Here is an 18,414-nt window from a genome sequence, read left to right as displayed (position 1 = left end):
GCTGCTATTGGGCGGAGGAGCTGAGTGTGTTTGTTTGTCGAGTGTGTTCGTGTTTTAGTAAGTGGCTCCGCATGACCCCGAAGCACTTAACCCAGTTTCAACGCAGTAGGTACAAATTAGATGACATCTTAGGTGAAATATGCAAAATTCAACTCTATTAAATTTTATGTTTATAGCAGCTTTTCCACAATTTCATTTTACTGTCTGTAGTAAATTACATTATATATATATATATATATATAAAAATTTATTTATTTTATATATATATATATATGCGTGTGTGTCAGTGTGTGTGTGTGCATGTGTTTGTGTACACACACACACACACACACACACACACACACACACACACACACACACACACACACACACACACACATTATTTTGTTACCATTCCATTGTTCTATCTGATCAAATCCTGCTAAGATTATAGGAGTGCCACTCTTCCTGGCCCCCAGAAGGAATTGGATCCCATTGGCTGTAACTGAGCAGGCAAATGCTGTCACATCCATTGGAAAGTGTTCCAGGCTTTGCTGAAGGTAGGATTTGTTGACCAACTTGACTGGGTCCTCAGCCAGATGTTCCCATCAGATCCTCACTTCCTCTTTGGGTCTCCCATGTTCGTCCAATATCTGCTCCCCACCACATGATCAAACTCTCCAACTGGTAGTTCCCGTCTCAGCTCCTTGCCTTACATCTCTTTATCTTAATTTCTTAAACCTACAACAGTGATGCTTCTTTTCAGCATCACTGTCTCTAATCTGTCCATCATGGCTGTCCTCACCACTGTCTCTAATCTGGACACCATGGCTGGTGTGACCACTGTCTTTTAAACTTTACCCTTCATTCAAGCAAAGACTGCTGTCAATCAATCAATCAATCAATCAATCAATCAATCAATCAATCAAGAACCCTGGATTGAACATGTACAGCACCCGTTCCAGCCTGCTGGATCCTTTCTTTCACTTCCACCACACTTAATGGACTGTTGACCTCGAGTATTTGAAGTCCTCCACCTTCACTAGTTCTTCTCCCTGTAGCTGTAAGTTTTTTACGCCGCATGCCCTTCCTGCCACAAACCTCTACATTTATCCAGGTTTGGAATAAACCCGGATAAATTTAGAGGGCCCACAGTCAACACTGGCTTGTGCGCCCATAGGGCTGCATTAGGCAGAAAAAAGTGATATTAGTTTGAAACTCTTCTGCACAAAATAAACATGCTTAATGATAATGTGATGAAGTGATACAGCTTTGGTAAATGGACTGTACTTTCATAGTGCACTTGCTCACTATAGGCGGTGCCCATCCACACAGTCAGTAACACACCGCTGGAGCACACTGTTCCATCACTGAGCCACATCCACCTCTCAACTTAAACAGTCATTCATTTATTTATTTTCTACTTTCTCTTTGTCCGTTGTCACAGGTCGTGGAGTGCTAGAGCTTATCCCAGCCAACTGGAGGCGCTAGGCAGGGGCCACTCTGGGCACGACGCCAGTGTATCGCAGAGCCACATATAAGACAGACAGACAGACATTCATGTACACCCTCACACCTGCAGAAAATTTGTCACTGGTAAATTTGCCTAAGGTGCATGCTTTTGGAGATGGGAGGAAGCTATAGAACCCAGAAAGAACCCACATAGATACGGGGAGAATATGCAAACTCCACTGAGAGCGGGACTCAAACCACGAACCACCTTGCTGTGCGGTGACAGCGCTACCCACTATGCCTCAACTAAACAATAAAAGAAAAATACCAAGGCAAGAGCAACACTTTGCTTTTCCTGAGTTAATGTATTTGTCATTCATTAAATTGTCAAAATTCACCATTTACTTATAACAAGACAACTAAAAATTGTGAAGCTCTTAAACTCGTAACATGACAGATGAATGACCTCCACCAAAGACTTGTTTTCACCAGCATCTACACAAAAACTACACTTTATCAGTATTGAGTGGTGATATAATTGTATGTCATAAAAACCAGTTCTTATCTACTTTGAAAAATGTCAGTTTTAGATATTATCTATGGAAAATATGTTTCTTCAGCTGTTAATAGATGAACTAGATTCCTGACTGACGTGTGTGTGTTTTGCCTGTGGAAAATCTCACATAAACAAAATATTAGAATCTTCTTTTATTCTTTCTTGTGCTAGATCTGAAATTGGATTAAAGGTGCAATGCCAACACAGAGACACTCTCCATGATGGATCAACATGGAACTTGCATGACTTACATGAAAATACAGAGGGCGCCTGCAATTCAAACACAACCATTGTTTTAAAAGATTATGGCTGAATGAGAGCATGGGAAACTATAGACTAATTAAAATAAAAAGCCAACTAACAAAACGTTATGAAATTTATGAAAGGGACTATCTAGATCTATTGAAAACCCTACAATAAAAATAAATATTAAACTCAAACCACATTTAAACTTGTCTGGAATCTTAAAACAATTTCTAATGCTTAGTGACCGTCAACTTTATTCCGTAATTTTGTAATAAACATACTTCAACTATGATCATTATTTAGAATGTTTAAAAAAAAAAAGTGAAACTTCATTTAAAAAATGTATTCCTAAAAACTGTCAGTTGGGTAGTTCATTAATTTCTATTACACCTGTTTAGGTTTTATATGCAGCTGTTGTATTGTTTTACCTGTTGTGATGTGTTGTTGTTGTTGTTACCTTTTGTGTTGTGTTGTCCTTCACTGTTTTATTAGTATGTAAAAGACTAACCTTTTCAATGAATGAATTCACAACACGTAACTACTCTTTAGTGGATAAGTGTCAACAACAACAGCAGCAGCACTATAATAATAATAATAATATTAACAACAACAACAACAACAACAACAACAACAACAACAACAACAACAATAATAATAATAATATAATAATAATAATAATAATAATAATAATAATAATACTAACAATAATAATAATAATAACACGTGAAGTAAACTGGTTGTAAAGCTATCCATGAACCATCGGAACGGGAAGAACGACTGATGAAGTCGGAAGAAGAGAAGAGGAAGGACGGGATGAAGGGCTGTGAGAGGAGGAGTAGTGGGAGACCGAGGAGGAGTCAGTTTGTTGACATCGGACGGTAACGACACCCAGATGAGGGACGAGTCCTGCTTGTGGCCCACACCGACACACGCACCGTGGCAGAGCTGAGGTAGACTCCGATGAAGCTCAAACGCGGCTGACCTCCGGCTGCAGCCTGAGCCGCACGTAGAGCCGTCGGCTAATGCTAGCCCCAGGCTAACCGAGCTAACACCACAACAAGGAAAGTCTTCGTTAGCAGCGAGCTAACGTGACGCTGGGATGCAGGAGTGACACAAGTTCAGGCTGAGATTAGCATAACAAGTGTCGCCTTGCACACACCTGAGAGAGTAAACTAACTACTTACCCGGTGAGTGAATAAACTAACTAATTACCCGCTGAGTGAGTAAACTAACTACCTGTCCGCTGAGTGAGTAGCTATCACTTGTGTTGTTTGTGTCAGCAGCTAGCTAACTTAGTGTTGTCAGAGGGGACGCTAGCCGCTAGCTACCTCAGTGACAGTAGACTGTTCTCCTCCAGACTCCGTGTTTTCACCTACATTAGTGATACCAGACAAACACCAGAGCAGTAGGTTAGCAGACTCACACTAGCTCCTAGAATCACTGTTGCTAACGTAATCAGACACTTTGATTAGCCGTACTGAAACTAGTTGAAAGAAGCAGCCATCAGTTGCTAACAGCAGCCAGATGCAGACGGCCAACCTGGAATGAAACAGAAGCCTGGTTTTAGTGAGTACGAGGAAAACCAGTTCAAGTAGTGGCTTCTTTCTACAGATTTATCTGTAGAAAGAAGTTTGATCTGGAGCTTGACTGTTATTGATTATCATTGGCTGCATTCTCTTGTTAGAGGACAGCACTCAGAACACTACAATCATGCGCAGAGTACCAACCTAACTTCTTCAACCACAAGATGAAGAAGCTGTGACATGAGGCTGGTTACCATCATCCTCATCTGTTGTGTTGCTGTTTTTTGTTTTGATAATCACTCATTCAGTCGGCATTGGAACATGAAGAACTTATTTCACATGGATCACATTTGCTTTCAGAAACAGCCTCTAGTTCCTAACCGTTCATATAATGTTTGTGTTCTAGGTCCCCTGCACCGTCTGTGATCTGAGCCGCAGAAGACGAGGATAACATGGCAGCAAAAGCAGGAGACAGTCCTGACAGCCTCATGACGCTGGCCACGGTCTTCTGCCTGAGGAACCTCAGGAAGACCATGTGCTACCAGGGATCCAGGAACAAGCTCTGCCTGCGCTCAGATATCTTCCTGCCCAGTGAGATCTGTGACAAGCTGGTTAACACGTATGTGTCTGGACGTTTACATTCAGGTCTCCCCTGTTTCTAATAGTTCTGTCTGTAAGTGTGTCATGCTTGTTGATATTCTCCTCCTTATTTAACAGATATATGGAGTTGGTCCACACGGACAGTAACTTTGAACCAGAGGAAAACTTCTTCCTCCTCTTCTCGGATCCTCGAAGCACCAGATTGAGCAGAGTGCAGCTGAGAGAAGACTTCGTTCGTGACAAAGATCTAGAGGCGATTAGAAAACAGGTGGGATGCTGCAAGTTAGCACACAGCTAGTTTCTCAAAATCAACTTTCAAAATCCTTAGACTGAAGATTTCATTTTCAAGTTCATTTGGATTAACATCTTGAGTGAAAAACTGCAACAGAAAACTTCCAAATGACTGGTTGACTTTTAATTTGCTTTGCCTACTGTTGGTGGGTTTGAACACTGTTTTAGACCAGAGTGAAGTACTGTAATGCATAGTTTCTGTGCATCTTCAGTGCTGTCTCTTTCTCTTTCTCTTACCCTGTCCTTATCAGTCAGTCAATCAATCAATCAATCAATCAATCAATCAATCAATCAATCAATCAATCAATCAATCAATCAATCAATCAACATTTATTTGTATGGCACTTAATCACATCAGCAGATATTTCAAAGCTCTTTAACAGACAGAGAAACCAAACAGAACCCTCCAGAGCAAGCATAAGCAACAGTGGTGGGGGAAAAACCCTCGTTGAGGAAGAAACTCCGGGCAGGACCCAGACTCTGGAGGGTGAGCATCCGCCTTGACTGGTTGGGTGGAAAAGAAATATAATGGAGATAGGGATGATTCATGAATGTTAAAGATATCGCAATCCTCATGGTGTTTCTTTTCCACCCAATCGGTCAAGGCGGAGGACAGCTCTCCAGAGTCTGGGTCCTGCCCAGAGTTTCTTCCTCAGTGAAGGAGTTCTTCCCCCGCCGCTGATGCGTATGCTCACGCTGGTGGTTCCTGTTGGGTTCCTCTATCTGTTAAAATGCTTTGAAATGTCCGCTTATGTGATTAAGCGCTATACAAATAAAAGTTGATTGATTGATTGATAACAGTTAGTCTTGAGTCATTGAGCAAGTGGTAAAGGAGGTCTTTACATTTTGTAAACACACCTTACTCCTGTTTATTTGGTGCACGAAGGATCACAATGTCAGCTTGTTCTTATCATGCATGGAATCCTCTCAGTAAGTGTGATTGTTTTGCGGGCTGAACAGGACCACTCTCTGTTCTGAAAACACAAGGCTTAAAGGTTGCTGTGACAGATTTCTGTCAGTTGGTAGTGCGGCTGCTCAATTCTGGGGAAAAATTTGTTTTTTGTTGTTTTTTGCTTAAAATTGCAAGAAGAAATTGATGACTAATTAATGTGGTTTGAACCTGAAGTGTGAAGCTGAAGGGGTTTGGGTTTGGATGTTTTGATTCCTCAGTTCATTTGGACATGGGGTCATCGTCCACTTAGTAGAAGGTCAATGGATTGATGCCCGGCCTCTGCAGGCTGCTGGTATCCTGGGCAGGATGACAAACCCTGAGCTGTTCAGTTGATGTGTTTGTGATGGTGATGATGGTGCTGATGGTTACCACTCCTCCAGGGCAGGTGGCTGGTGGCTTGTTAATCACTTTGAATGGTCAGCCACTCAAAGAGGTGTTGTCAGTTCAGTCCATTTAGAATTCACTTGTTGTGTTTTTGTTTTTTACATGGATAAGGAATAAAGTATATTCAATTTTACAGCATATCAGATCATATATCATCATAATACAGTCATCTTAAGTGCTATAGCTTAAGTATGATAATGTATTGTATGAGTAATAATGTATTTTATAGTCTTAAAATTTCCCCTCTGCGTATTGGTTTCTATACAGACGTATTTAAATGATAAACTAGTCACTTGTGATTGCATCAAACCGCAGCGCGTCAAATGTGCCACTGATGTTCGATGCAGTCAAACCTAACCTTGTGACGACTTGTCACAAACATAGTGGAAGGAATAAGCCAGCTGTCATTACTTTTAACAGCGTCAGAGACTGCTAAACTCTCCTCACTGCTGCTTGCGTGACCAAGGCTCCTAACATACAGATGGCAACTTTCATGTCTGCTTTGGATTTTTAGAAGTCATATAGCATTTAAATAAGATTAAAGATAGTCTGTTACTATCATAATTCTTTGTTTGTGCATAAGTCTGTGTAACCAATGAACTGCGATGCTCAAACTTGGGAATTGTTTCGTTGTTTTCTGGCAGGACCTGATTGAGCTGCACCTCACCTACTGCAACAGTCTGACATCACGCAGCTTGAAAGCTCTGACCTGTTTCCGTGAGACACTGGTGTCTCTTTGTCTGTTTGGCTGTGGCCACATCTTTGACAAGAAGGGTGGTGCCCCTCTTGCCTGCAATGAAGATTCAGAAGATGATGATGAGGAGACCCCAGTTTCAAGACAAGCATTGGAGACGGACTTTAACTTCCATGGCTTCAACCGACTCAGGTTGCTCAACATAGGCGGCCTGCCTGATGAGGTGGATGTGGAGACCCTGCTCAGACCCCTGAAGTCTCTCACCTCCCTTGACCTATCTAATGTACAGTTACTAGGAACAGCTTTTCTCATCCAATGGAAAGACAGACTGGCGTCTCTTGTGCTCTACAACGTCGACCTCTCAGAAGAATTGGTCAGCACAGTGGTGGAGATTTATAATCTCAGGTAAGGCAGCAGAGGGCTTTTACATGGAAGTTGTCATGTGCTGGAACAAGAAAATAATATTACTAACTTCGGTAAGTTGTATGGAAATGAATATAAACGTCTGCTTTATCCACTGGACTGAAGTTATGGTTTTAGAGCATCAGATTGTCTTACAGAAACGACAGTATGGTTTTAGCAGTTAATAGTCAAGTGAAGGGCGGCACAGTGGTGCATTGGGTCGCAACGTCGCCTCACAACAAGAAGAATCCGGGTTCAAGTCCTTTCTGTGTGGAGTTTGTATGTTCTTTCTGCATCTGTGTGGGATATCTATGGGTTCTCCAGCTTCCTCCCACCACTCAGATGAATCAATCACTCTAAAATTGTACATAGGTACAGTATGAGTGTGTGTTAGTGAGTAGTTTTGTCTTTTATGTGAAGAAGTGACTGCAGACGAGATGGTGACTCATTCAAAGTCAAACTTTTGTAAACTCTTCACTTTCCATTAAGGCGAGATGACACTTTGTGTTAAAAGAGTCCATTGTTCCACAGTTAACTTTTTGCCTTATGGAAACTCATTGTAAAGAGCGTTTTTTCATACTGTGTTTAGTGAGTATGGAAGTGTGGGATTGGACCACAGCTTCAGCTCCACACACTCAAAGTTGATGGGGACCCTGATTGGGAATCTAATGCTAAGTGCATTTAGCAGTCACAGCCAATGTTAGCATGTCTGTGTTGAGTTTAGTTGAAGCTGCTCAAGCGACAAAACATTACATGGTGTCTCTAACACTTTCATTTAGTGGTAAGACATTTATGACCAGTTACAATAACAAGGAAAGGAACAAAACCCACAAACATCATCAATAAGCCAGTTAATAAACACATACAAACACAGACACACCACCATTCACACCAATGTTCACACTGAGTCATTTCACCAAAACACCTTTTCTGCCTGTTTTTGAACTGTGGGAGGAAGTCAGAGAACCTGGACCCTATGGAGACAGGTGAGAAAGAAAAGCTCCCTGGCTCTCAGGGGAGTTGAACCCCAAACCTTTGTGCTATGAGATAACAGCACTGCCTCTATTGTGTTCTTATGATTTGGAGTGTATATGTTATGTTGTGTAGCTGCATTTACCCTGTTAACCCTGAAAGCTATATTTTATTTTTTAGGGATTGTAACGCTGCAGCAACAAGTCTGGAAAAGAATATCTTTGAAATGTGAAGCTAGAAATGTTTCTTCTTCACTGAATTTAATTAATCGGTCCTCTATTTAATCACCAGTCATCACGAAAGCACTCTTGTCACTGATAAACCTCTGCATTCTTCAGACATCTTGACATCTCAAGGGATAGCAGACGAGCCTCCAAGTTTAAAATGACGAGGAAGATTTTGACATCCATCGTCCAGCGTCTGGTCAATCTGGTGTCGCTGGACATCTCCGGTCACGTTATGCTAGATAACTGCACCGTTCCACATTTTGAAGAAGCTATGGGAAGGCCCAGGTGGGTGACCAACTTCAGGAGTGTTTGCTGCAGAAACTTGATGAAATCTGTTGCCGTTTTTAGAGGTTGCTTTTTTTCTTTTGCATTCAAATAACAAATGAATTCTGAACAATCTCTCTATCACTTCCAGTATCGAGCCATGCAAAAGTAGCATCTATCCCTTCCAGGAGCTGAAGAGACCGTTGCAGTTTCTAGGCTTATATGACACCACCCTCTGTAATGTGACACACATCCCAGCTTATAAGGTACTGGTGAGAGAGGGCTCCGACATTTTGTGTTTGTGTGTGTGCGTGTGTGTGTGTGTGTGTGTGTGTGTACGTACTTCCCTACCTCGTGCCCGTAAGTCTCATCTGCCCATCTTCAGGTGACTGGATCCAAGAATGAAGACCAAGTCCTGAATGCCATTGAAGCTTACACAGAGTTTCGTCCTGAGTTGGCCCACCGAGCTATCAATCAGCTGTTTGACATCGCACGGATACAACACTGCAACCATCTGCTCCGAGCTTTGCAAGTACGATCAGTTTGATTGTGGTTTTCTTTGGAGGTGCTTACATGAGTGACTTCTCTTGAAATGCTCTTGCAGGGATTCTGAGTGTCCCTCTCTCTCTCTCTCTCTCTCTCTCATGCTGTTCTCATATATGTTCCCTCCTTTCAGCTCGTCATAGCAGCACTGAAGTGCCATAAGTATGATAAGAGTATCCAGGTGACGGGCAGTGCTGCTTTATACTACCTGACCAACACCGAGTACCGCAGTGACCAGAGTGTCAGGTTGCGCCGAGACGTCATTCAAGTGGTACTAAATGGAATGGAACAGTACCAGGAGGTTACTGTAAGTCTGCTTTGTGGCCTCTTTTGTAGTACTGACATCAGTTTTAGTTGTGATGAGAAATGTTTTGGATCCCTTGTAAAAATTCTGAAGCTTATTAAGTACTGTAATTGCAGTGGAACAGAGGAATGTGGACGGTCAAACATGCAGTGTGGCACCCCCCAGTAGTTTGTCTAAGAAAAACTTTTAAGTGTCAGGTCTCGGTGTTCAGGCTTTTTTTAAAAACTTTTTATGTCCCTCTTAAATTTGACAAACAGATGCATTCTGTTGGGTTCTGAGTTTTCCAGTTCTGTCTTTTCCAAAAGTAAAGCCTTTCGTTACTGGCCAGACCTTGAAGTCTGTTCACACTTCTCTGAGCTCCAGGCTAAATTACTGTAAAGATTTCTGTTAGTCTGGATCACTCTTGCCTCTTGGACCTCAAATTTGTGCAGAATGCGCCCTTTTTGACAGCACTTCAAGTCATGAACACCTCTTCCATGTCGTCGCTGTTGCATCGTCTTCCAGTTTGATTTTTGAATTGATTTCAACTCTTGATGTTTATTTAAAGCCATTAATAGTCTTGCTGCAGAATATTTATCATTTAATTTAACATTCCACATGACATGGCTCTGTGGGCATCTACCCAACTTCTTCTGGAAGTACAGAGGGCCAGATATGAATTGTGAGGCGATGGTTTCTTTTCCATTGCTGCTCCCCAGCCTTGGACCAAAGTTGCCCTGACAGGCTCATGAGCTTTGACCCAGGAACGTTTAAGTCAAAGTTCATGATCTGTTCATCTATTCTATTTATTCAGGGTGGATTTTACTTCCTAGCAGTAGCATTGTGTAATTTACTACAAACATTTTGTGTACAATTTTTCTGATTTTCAGAATGTTGTTGCTGGAAGTTAGTCCTGATCTGGCATTGACTGATATTCACTGTTAACTTTAAGTACTTATTCTATGCTGTTCTTCAGTCCTCAGACACTAGTGAGTGTTCTCCCTCTCTACCCAACACCAGGTTCAGAGGAACTGCTGCTTGACTCTGTGTAACTTCAGCATCCCAGACGAGTTGGAGTTCCAGTACAGTCGTGTCAACCAGCTGCTCTTGAAAATCCTGGAGCCGGCCCGGCAGGACGAGTCCATCCAGAGAATTGCGGTGCACCTCTGCAATGCTCTGGTCTGTCAGGTGGACAACCAACACAAAGAAGCTGTGGGAAAGATGGGGTTTGTCAAGGTACACCCACCATCATTCAGAAGTTTATTGTTAAAGAGAGAGGAAGACATGTTGTTATTCCTGGTGTGTTTTTTCACTAGCGTTATAAAAGCATGCTGAGTTTAATGTGTTTGTTAGACTTTCTAAATTGCAGTGGGGCCTATTAATGGTAAATAAAGTTGGGACCGTACTGCAGTGATGCAGACTGTGTTGGTCAGTCAGGTCAGCACAAGAGCACCGTCCTGTCTTATGACAGTATCAATGAATGGAGAGTGTTTTACTGGATGCTGAACATTGTGTTTTTTATGAACGCAATCATGAAATCAAACTGATTGTCTTCTGTGATTTCCTCCTTTCAGACGATGTTGAATTTAATCCAGAAGAAGCTTCAGGACAGAATGGTGAGTGTTCTCTTGTATTAGCATCAGTTCCTTCACATGCACGAGGAAGACTGTTACTTCTGTTTTAGTGGCTGTTGCTTTGTTTTACCTTTTTGCTAGGATTGTTAAATTCAAAATTTGGAAATAGTTTTGATGGAACATTTTGCAGAGGAATCAATGAGTTTAATGGTTTATTGGCCATTTGATCTATATCATCCTTTGCATCCAGAATATGTCCTTACCTTTCTTACCACGGCACAATTGTGCAGTTAAATGATTTCTGTTTCTAACTCCATGGATACTACAGTGTTTTGACAAAAATGAGTAAGAATAAATTCTGAACATCTTGATTCAGGTTTCAAATGAAAGGACTTCAGTTGTGTGTCAAATTTAGCAAATCTTTAAGAGTCCCAAAGCAATATTTTGAACAAAACCAGAGTTCAGTGAAATCTGTTTTCTGAAAAACTGTCAAACTAATAATGATACTCTGTGATAACAGATTCTGAATTCAGGTTTTCATGGCCAAAGCTTATTCTGAGGGTCAGACTGTGGGACGGGTACTTTTAGGTGTGGTAATATAAAGGGAAACTGAACTGCCGTGGAGAAAATTTGAGTTCTCAATGCTGTCTGGTCTAAGAGAAATTTTTTTTAATGCATATATATGGTGTATTAACACTTTTCAGTTTAGTAAATAATTTGAGTAGTGAATAAAATCTGATGATATTCCACCCATATAAGAAAGATTCATTTAACATTTACATAAATACAAGTTACAACTGTCAGAAAACACAAATACAAAAGTTACATTCCTGCTCCGCTGACTCAGAGAAGAAAACATGACATGCAGTTCGCTGACTGACAAAGAAAGGAACGAAGTTCCACATAATAGAAACAAAGGAGATGACAAATGACTGTCACGTTTCTCCAATTCCAGTAAACCTGATTCCTGAACATGTGTTTTCATGCAGTGTGACCAGGTGATGGAGTTTTCCTGGAGCGCTCTGTGGAACATCACTGATGAGACTCCTGACAACTGTCAGATGTTCCTCAACTGTCGGGGCATGAGTCTCTTTCTGGAGTGTCTACAGGTAATTTGCAACACATAATTTTAAGCATTCTATCCACACATTTGTAGACTATATCCCAAACACCTCTCTTATTCTTTTATGAACTGTGTTCAGGAGTTTCCAGACAAGCAGGAGCTTCACCGCAACATGCTGGGGCTGCTGGGAAATGTTGCTGAGGTCAAAGCGCTGAGGCCTCAGCTGCTTACCCCACAGTTCATCACTGTGTTCAGGTACAGGGACGCTGAACCCCCGCCATGTTCAACCTGTTCTTGACTGGTTTTGGTCACCTGTTATAATATATCCCAGTGTGTGTGTGTGTACATACACACACACACACACACACACACACACACACACACACACACACATATATATATTTAAGGAAAATGCATAAAAATATAATTAACTTTTTTTTGCTGATATCTCCAAGGTGACTTCACTTTGCTCTGACAAGACCGGATAGAGCAGGACAGGACAAAAGTGTTTTTGCACTCAGATCGTGTTTCATTCAGACGTATGCTCAGATTTTTCTCCTCCACCAATGCTTTCACAGTAACCTGCTGGACAGTAAGGCCGACGGGATCGAGGTGTCCTACAATGCCTGTGGTGTGCTCTCACACATCATGTTTGATGGGCCAGAGGTTTGGTCCATGGACGAACCGCAAAGAGAGACTGTAATGAACAAGATGTGGGACGCCATCCAAAGCTGGGATGTCAGTTCACGTCGCAACATCAATTACAGGTCATTATGTCTATATGTCCTTAAATTCAGTGGACTCCTTGACCCCTGCATCAGTACTTTGACTGGCCCAGAACTTTCAACAAGAACAAACCCAACGGTTTTTTAGCACGACAGCAAAACACAGATTTCTCAACAACAGAAGCTATAAATATGAAAGAGAAGAGAAAGCATTCCCTACTTCACTTAATCATGGTTTCTTCCATGCTAGTGTTTCATGCTAACCTGACTTTGGTCTCCTTCAGGTCATTTGAACCCATCCTGCGGCTGTTGCCCCAGAGCATCTCCCCTGTCAGCCAGCACTGGGCCACGTGGGCGCTCTTCAACCTGGTGTCCGTCTACCGTGAGTACCTGCTGCCCAATGCGTAGCATTAGCGTCACCACTGTTGTACCTGCTGCTCAGGGCCTAGCATTAGCATCATCACTTATCATACTGTAACCCTATCTTTATCTTCATTTTGGTTTCCAGCTAGCAAGTACTGCCCCCTGTTGATAAAGGAAGGAGGAATCAGTCTTCTTGAGAAAGTTCTGGAACTGGAGAGTTCACAGCCAGAGACCAAGGACATGGCCAGGTGAGACTGACATGTCTGTGCTTCAGCATGTGATTGCTGCTCATTCGCTATCAGGATTATCAGGATAAATTCTCCAGCTGATGCTTTGGTCTCAGGTTTCTGTTTATCTCTACTCCTACATGTAAAAGTACTATGACTTTCCTGAATGAGTACTATCCCCCTAACAATAATGGACAGCTATGATGATCAGACAAATACACTAAGAGGAATGTTGGCAGAAAACAGTGGACATTTAATTAACAAAGTTAGTTGAGTTATCTTACCGGGAAATGAAAGCTGAAGTTTGTTTCAAATCAGTTTTAGTTTTTGAACAAGTTCATCGTTTGGATTGAGTAGGACTGTTATTGGTATAAATACTAACAAAATTCAATGAGCTGCAGTCCCACCAGTGTAAAACATGAGATTCATAAAGAAAGCACTTTCATTATTCCTTTTGTGGAATTTGATAACGTTTTTATTTTCTGCCACTTTAGCCTAAATGCACTTGAATTTAATAACATATTAGTGTCCTGTCGACAACTGGGAGGTGGAAAGGCAGTGATTAGAATTTATTATTAATATTACTATCAGATTTTATTGTCAGTATTAACTAGTAGTATTTAACATTAGTATTACTAGTAGTAATTATTATTAGTGTTAATATTAAAATTTATCATTAGTATTACCATTAGTACTGTATATATTATTAGTAATACTGTTAGAATTTATTATTACTATTACTGTTAGTAGTTATTAGTATTTATTAGTATTACTGTTATTATTTATCGTTAGTGTTACAATTAGTATTTATTAATAGTACTGTATTACTTTTAGTATTTATCATTAGTATTGCTGTGAGGGTTTATTATTATTAGTATTTATTGTTATTAGTACTTTTCAGTAATAGTAATTATTTATATTTATTATTAGTATTAATATTAGTAATTTTATTAGTATTACTGTTAGTATTTGTTATTAGTATTACTATTAGTATTTGTTATTAGTATTTTTTAGTATTAATTTATTATTTGTATTAGTATTTATTATTAGTATTAGTATTTCACAGCTAAATTAACATGGAGAACATGAATATTTTGGAGACATGAACTCCTCTGTGGCTTCATTCTCATGAGTGGAACCTTCTCATTGTTTCAGAGCGGAACTGCATCCATCTCAGGTGGAGTGTCCCATCTTTAGCTAACTTTTAAAATACTTTCATTTTTCAGTAAAGTAATGGAGCAGTGTGAGAACTTCAAAGAAGATCCGATGGATACAAACCAAGGTCAGGAGGTCAACTACGGACAGAGAGGCTGACCTCCCAGGAGGCTGTGATTGTGAGCAGCATAAAGCTAACCATGCTAAGAACCTACTGTCCTACTGTCTTCACCACAGGGTCGGTGTGTGCATTACTCTATCATTCTTGTTTTGTCAAGCAGAAACGTGTCTCTGAGCCTCCACGGCACTTTGGACCTGAACACAACACGCAGGACTGAAAACACACACTGTGTGTGTGTGTGTGTGTGTGTGTGTGTGTGTGTGTGTGTGTGTGTGTGTGTGTGTGTGTGTGTGTGTGTGTGTGTGTGTGTGTGTGTGTGTGTGTGTGTGTGTGTGTGTGTGTGTGTGTGTGTGTGTGTGTGTGTGTGTGTGTGTGTGTGTGTGACTGAACAGAGCAGTGGTTTTGGGTGGGTTCCCAGCTCTCTCCCACTACAGACATACATTAGAACAAAATCGCAGCAGGTTGTGTGTTCTGCTCCCTCCGTCACGCGTGTGGAGGACACTGAGCTGTTCACACATGTACAGTGAATATTAGCCATGATGCGTGTGGGATGCAGGTTAGCATCACACTGATGCTGACAGAGGGACGTCTTCCCAGTTCTTGTGGCACAACGACGGACTTGTTTGTTATATCTGTAAATATTCTGTTGTCTCATCTTTTTACTGTGTTTTATGATATAAACACCATGACTTCGATCTTTATTTAATGTTGATGATCTAACGTACGGTCAGTGCAGAGAACCCAGACACACAAACCCAGTCATTCACACGTGATCGGGATCTGCTCCACAAACCATCCAGTAGGTGTCTCTAACCCTCAAGCAGCTTCTGTTCTTGTCCTCACTCGAGGTGGAGGTGAGTTTCACCATGAGTGGAGGGTAGACCTTCACACCAGCTACATGCTATTAGCACACGTGTGTGAGGACAGACGCTGACACCAGCTACAAGCTATTAGCACACGTGTGTGAGGACAGACGCTCACACCAGCTACATGCTATTAGCACAGATCTAATCAGGGCGATTGTATTAACATCCAAACTTAAGGCTTTTTAATGTTCAGTCCAGATGGCGACTGATGATAGGAGCAGTCACTGCAGTAACAACATCCTGTCAGCACAGAGGAAACACCATTGATCACTGTACACATTGATCACTATACACATTGATCACTATACACTTGAACCAGTTGTTCATGAGCCAGTGCTACATTAAGCAGTCATTTAGGTGACCCAGTAATTTATATCAACCAGTAGTAAACATGAACCAGTCAAACACATTTAGAAGTCAACTCACAGTCGTACAGATGAATCAGTCGTACACGTTAACCAGTCATTCATATTAATCCGGCGTACACATTTACCAGTCTTTCACATTAATCAGTTGATCAGTCGTACACATGAACCAGCCCTACATAAACCAGTCTACCTCTCCTCACCAACGCTCCAGAGGCTGAACGGGAGCTGATGAACTGTTTTTCTGAGACAAGCTGATTGGACCCTGAGAGCAGCAGCTTAGTGCCTGTGGTCGTTGGCTGACCGCTTCAACCACCACATCATGTTTTACTTGTCCCCTGCAGTACTATACCCACACTGTTCCCTGTGAGACATCACTACTGTGATGAAGTCATCCCAGAATCAGTTCTCCTGTTTCGGTACGAGCAGCCCCATGGTGTTAGCCTCACATCAAGTGACAGAAAAATAAACTTATATTTAATGTGTGTTTAACATTTAAATTGGCATAAATGCTTTAGCTGCTTCTGCAAATCGTTCAAAGCTAGTAAATCCAAATGTCAAAGGAAGGTGTGCGAATGGAAGCCAGGGCTCTCGTGGCCTGTCGTACGACCATAACTATAACCATAACGGGTGTAAGGTGGTCCAATCACCAGGGGCCGCTCCTGATCCATGAGAACGGGGGACAAACTGTTTTAACACGAACAAAGATAAACTTTATAAGGCATTTGCTGTCTTAGCAACACAGAACAGATCATGTTAAATTGTTCTGGATATACCCGGGCAATGGATTCATTTTCAATAGAGGCGGGTTATTTAAATTCCTCGCCTCTTAAAAGTAAATGCAGAGTAGGTTGATAAGTTCCATGGAAGTCATACAAATAATTCCACAACTGATTCTACTGTTCATTCAGCTTTGAATGATCAATATTCTCTTCTTTGGTTGTGTTTGCCCAACAGTTCCCGTCCCAAAGAGTGGCTGGAGTGGCTTTCAGTAGAGAGCGTTTCCCCACCCACGTCAAAGCATTGACTCATGGCTGTCCTTCGCTAGACACACCCATATAAATATTGTTGTTTACCACGCTGTCTGGGTTCAAACCACATGCCCATCTCACCGTCACATGTTTGATGGAAATCTCTAGCAATTTCTGGGTAATTGAGGTAATTGTAGAAGTTAAGAAAACGAACAAAAAAATCTTGAACTAAATTCCTGTATCCACTAAATGTTTCCTTGCCGGTTCCTCTCCCATCTTTCCTGACACAGGGGAATCATCCAGGTGGTTCTGTGCAGAGCATTTCTGGGTCAGTGCTTCAGTTTCTACCTCCAGTTCCTTCCTAGAGCATCACATTGTTGCCACGTTATTGTAGGTTCACTTTAATTAATGACCCGACTGCATTGACTCCACTTGGAGGGGTGTCTTGTAGACCTACCATATCCTACTTTAACCAATGCCAGTGCGCGTCATACCGACATGGTGTCGTGAACTGTGCTGGTTGAATGAGCTCCAGCTCTTCAGCATCGCACAATGATATGTAGCGCAGTGGCAAGTGTGTCGTTCCTAGTGCCGGCCTCGTCCCCCCCCCCCCACTTCCACACAGATGAGGAATCTGCTCATAAGTCATACCTAATGATGTGTTCAAGCTCTTTCATATCATGTATGGTGTTTGTTTACCCGCTCACATGATTTTTTTAGTCTCCTGTACAGTTTTTATTTGTGTGATTTATGGGAAAATGATTGGTAAAAGCTCTGTTTATATCTCTTAAGTAATGTTAAAGCAGTGGTGTGACATAAAAAGCTTTACTACAGACTTTTAAGTTTCTTTCTGGAATTCTGACATGTGGATTTGAAGAGGATTTTGGATCATGTGTGATCTAAAGAACTTTTCCTCTGACTCTTTAGTTCTCATGAATCACAGTGTTTGAATAAAGATGCTAATAGAGATGTAAACTTCTCTCAACAAAGTAGATGGTCATTTTGATATAAGTTTCCATCGGCTTCTTTAAAATTTGAAGACATTCTGCCTTCCAAGAAGAACTAATGTCTGGAGCTGAGAGAACCAAGGTGTCGGTCAGAACTCGTAGCGACTGGTGGCTTTGATTGTTATTTATAAAGACGTGTGTGCATCAGGAGACATGCTGGCACTTTCAGATTTCATCTACTAGTTTCTTAATGTTTCTCTATTATTGATTTTTTTGTAACTGCTGATAAATGTAACTTAAAATGGAAAGAATAATATTTGACGCAGATATGATGGAATTCCAGTTAGTGTTCTAAATAGTACCAGACCATTTGTGTAAAGATATGAATAAGCAATAAAGATGGAGTGTTTAAAGAATGAAGATGTGTGTTGATTTCTTATGATTGTGACAACAGATGACACTAATAATAGAGGCTGTGTTAACCCCTTAATGGACCTTGAAACTCCCCAGTGTGATGGAGAACTTTCCACTGGAGAAAACATCCACAAGCACCATCAGATGACATCCACTGCAAAAAACAAAAGCTAACATTAAAGATATACAGTATACCCCTGTATTCAACGGAAAATGATCTTTTTATTAATGTTATGATATTAAATGATCTGTCTT

General features: G+C 41.2%; 1 protein-coding gene and 1 long non-coding RNA gene across 5 annotated transcripts; both read left to right on the top strand.

Moving 5' to 3' along the window:
- Positions 1-51: 51 nt before the first annotated feature.
- LOC137608986 (uncharacterized) lies at positions 52-1,916 on the top strand. Of its 2 annotated transcripts, none has more exons than XR_011038262.1 (3): positions 52-109; positions 427-539; positions 1,427-1,916. It is a non-coding gene; the product is annotated as an uncharacterized lncRNA (long non-coding RNA). The 2 variants fall into 2 exon arrangements; XR_011038263.1 differs by having other exon boundaries at positions 60-105.
- Positions 1,917-3,024: 1,108 nt separating this feature from the next.
- On the top strand, positions 3,025-18,161 carry zer1 (zyg-11 related, cell cycle regulator). 3 transcript variants are annotated; one of them, XM_068335617.1, is made up of 17 exons: positions 3,025-3,420; positions 4,163-4,375; positions 4,474-4,624; positions 6,628-7,082; positions 8,390-8,563; positions 8,694-8,808; positions 8,928-9,074; positions 9,219-9,392; positions 10,389-10,604; positions 10,943-10,984; positions 11,932-12,051; positions 12,145-12,260; positions 12,584-12,772; positions 13,015-13,112; positions 13,239-13,341; positions 14,547-14,654; positions 14,757-18,161. In XM_068335617.1, exons 2-16 carry the CDS (start codon positions 4,209-4,211, stop codon positions 14,632-14,634), a joined length of 2,355 nt encoding a protein of 784 aa, XP_068191718.1. In that variant the 5' UTR covers positions 3,025-3,420; positions 4,163-4,208; the 3' UTR covers positions 14,635-14,654; positions 14,757-18,161. The 3 variants fall into 3 exon arrangements, with proteins under 3 accessions (XP_068191718.1, XP_068191717.1, XP_068191716.1); XM_068335616.1 differs by having other exon boundaries at positions 3,025-3,183; positions 14,547-18,161; XM_068335615.1 differs by having other exon boundaries at positions 14,547-18,161.
- Positions 18,162-18,414: the final 253 nt, after the last annotated feature.

The sequence above is a fragment of the Antennarius striatus genome, chromosome 15 (genome assembly GCF_040054535.1).
Source record: "Antennarius striatus isolate MH-2024 chromosome 15, ASM4005453v1, whole genome shotgun sequence".
Lineage (NCBI taxonomy): Eukaryota > Metazoa > Chordata > Actinopteri > Lophiiformes > Antennariidae > Antennarius > Antennarius striatus.
This window is presented reverse-complemented; position numbering and strand designations above follow the sequence as displayed.

What these genes read in the sequence shown, in the direction of transcription:
- zer1 (XM_068335616.1), top strand. Translation starts at nt 4,209, where the DNA reads ATGGCAGCAAAAGCAGGAGACAGTCCTGACAGCCTCATGACGCTGGCC. An exon ending in ATCTGCTCCGAGCTTTGCAA is followed by an intron (nt 9,075 to 9,218) that starts GTACGATCAGTT and finishes CCCTCCTTTCAG; the next exon opens with CTCGTCATAGCAGCACTGAA. An exon ending in CGTCGCAACATCAATTACAG is followed by an intron (nt 12,773 to 13,014) that starts GTCATTATGTCT and finishes GGTCTCCTTCAG; the next exon opens with GTCATTTGAACCCATCCTGC.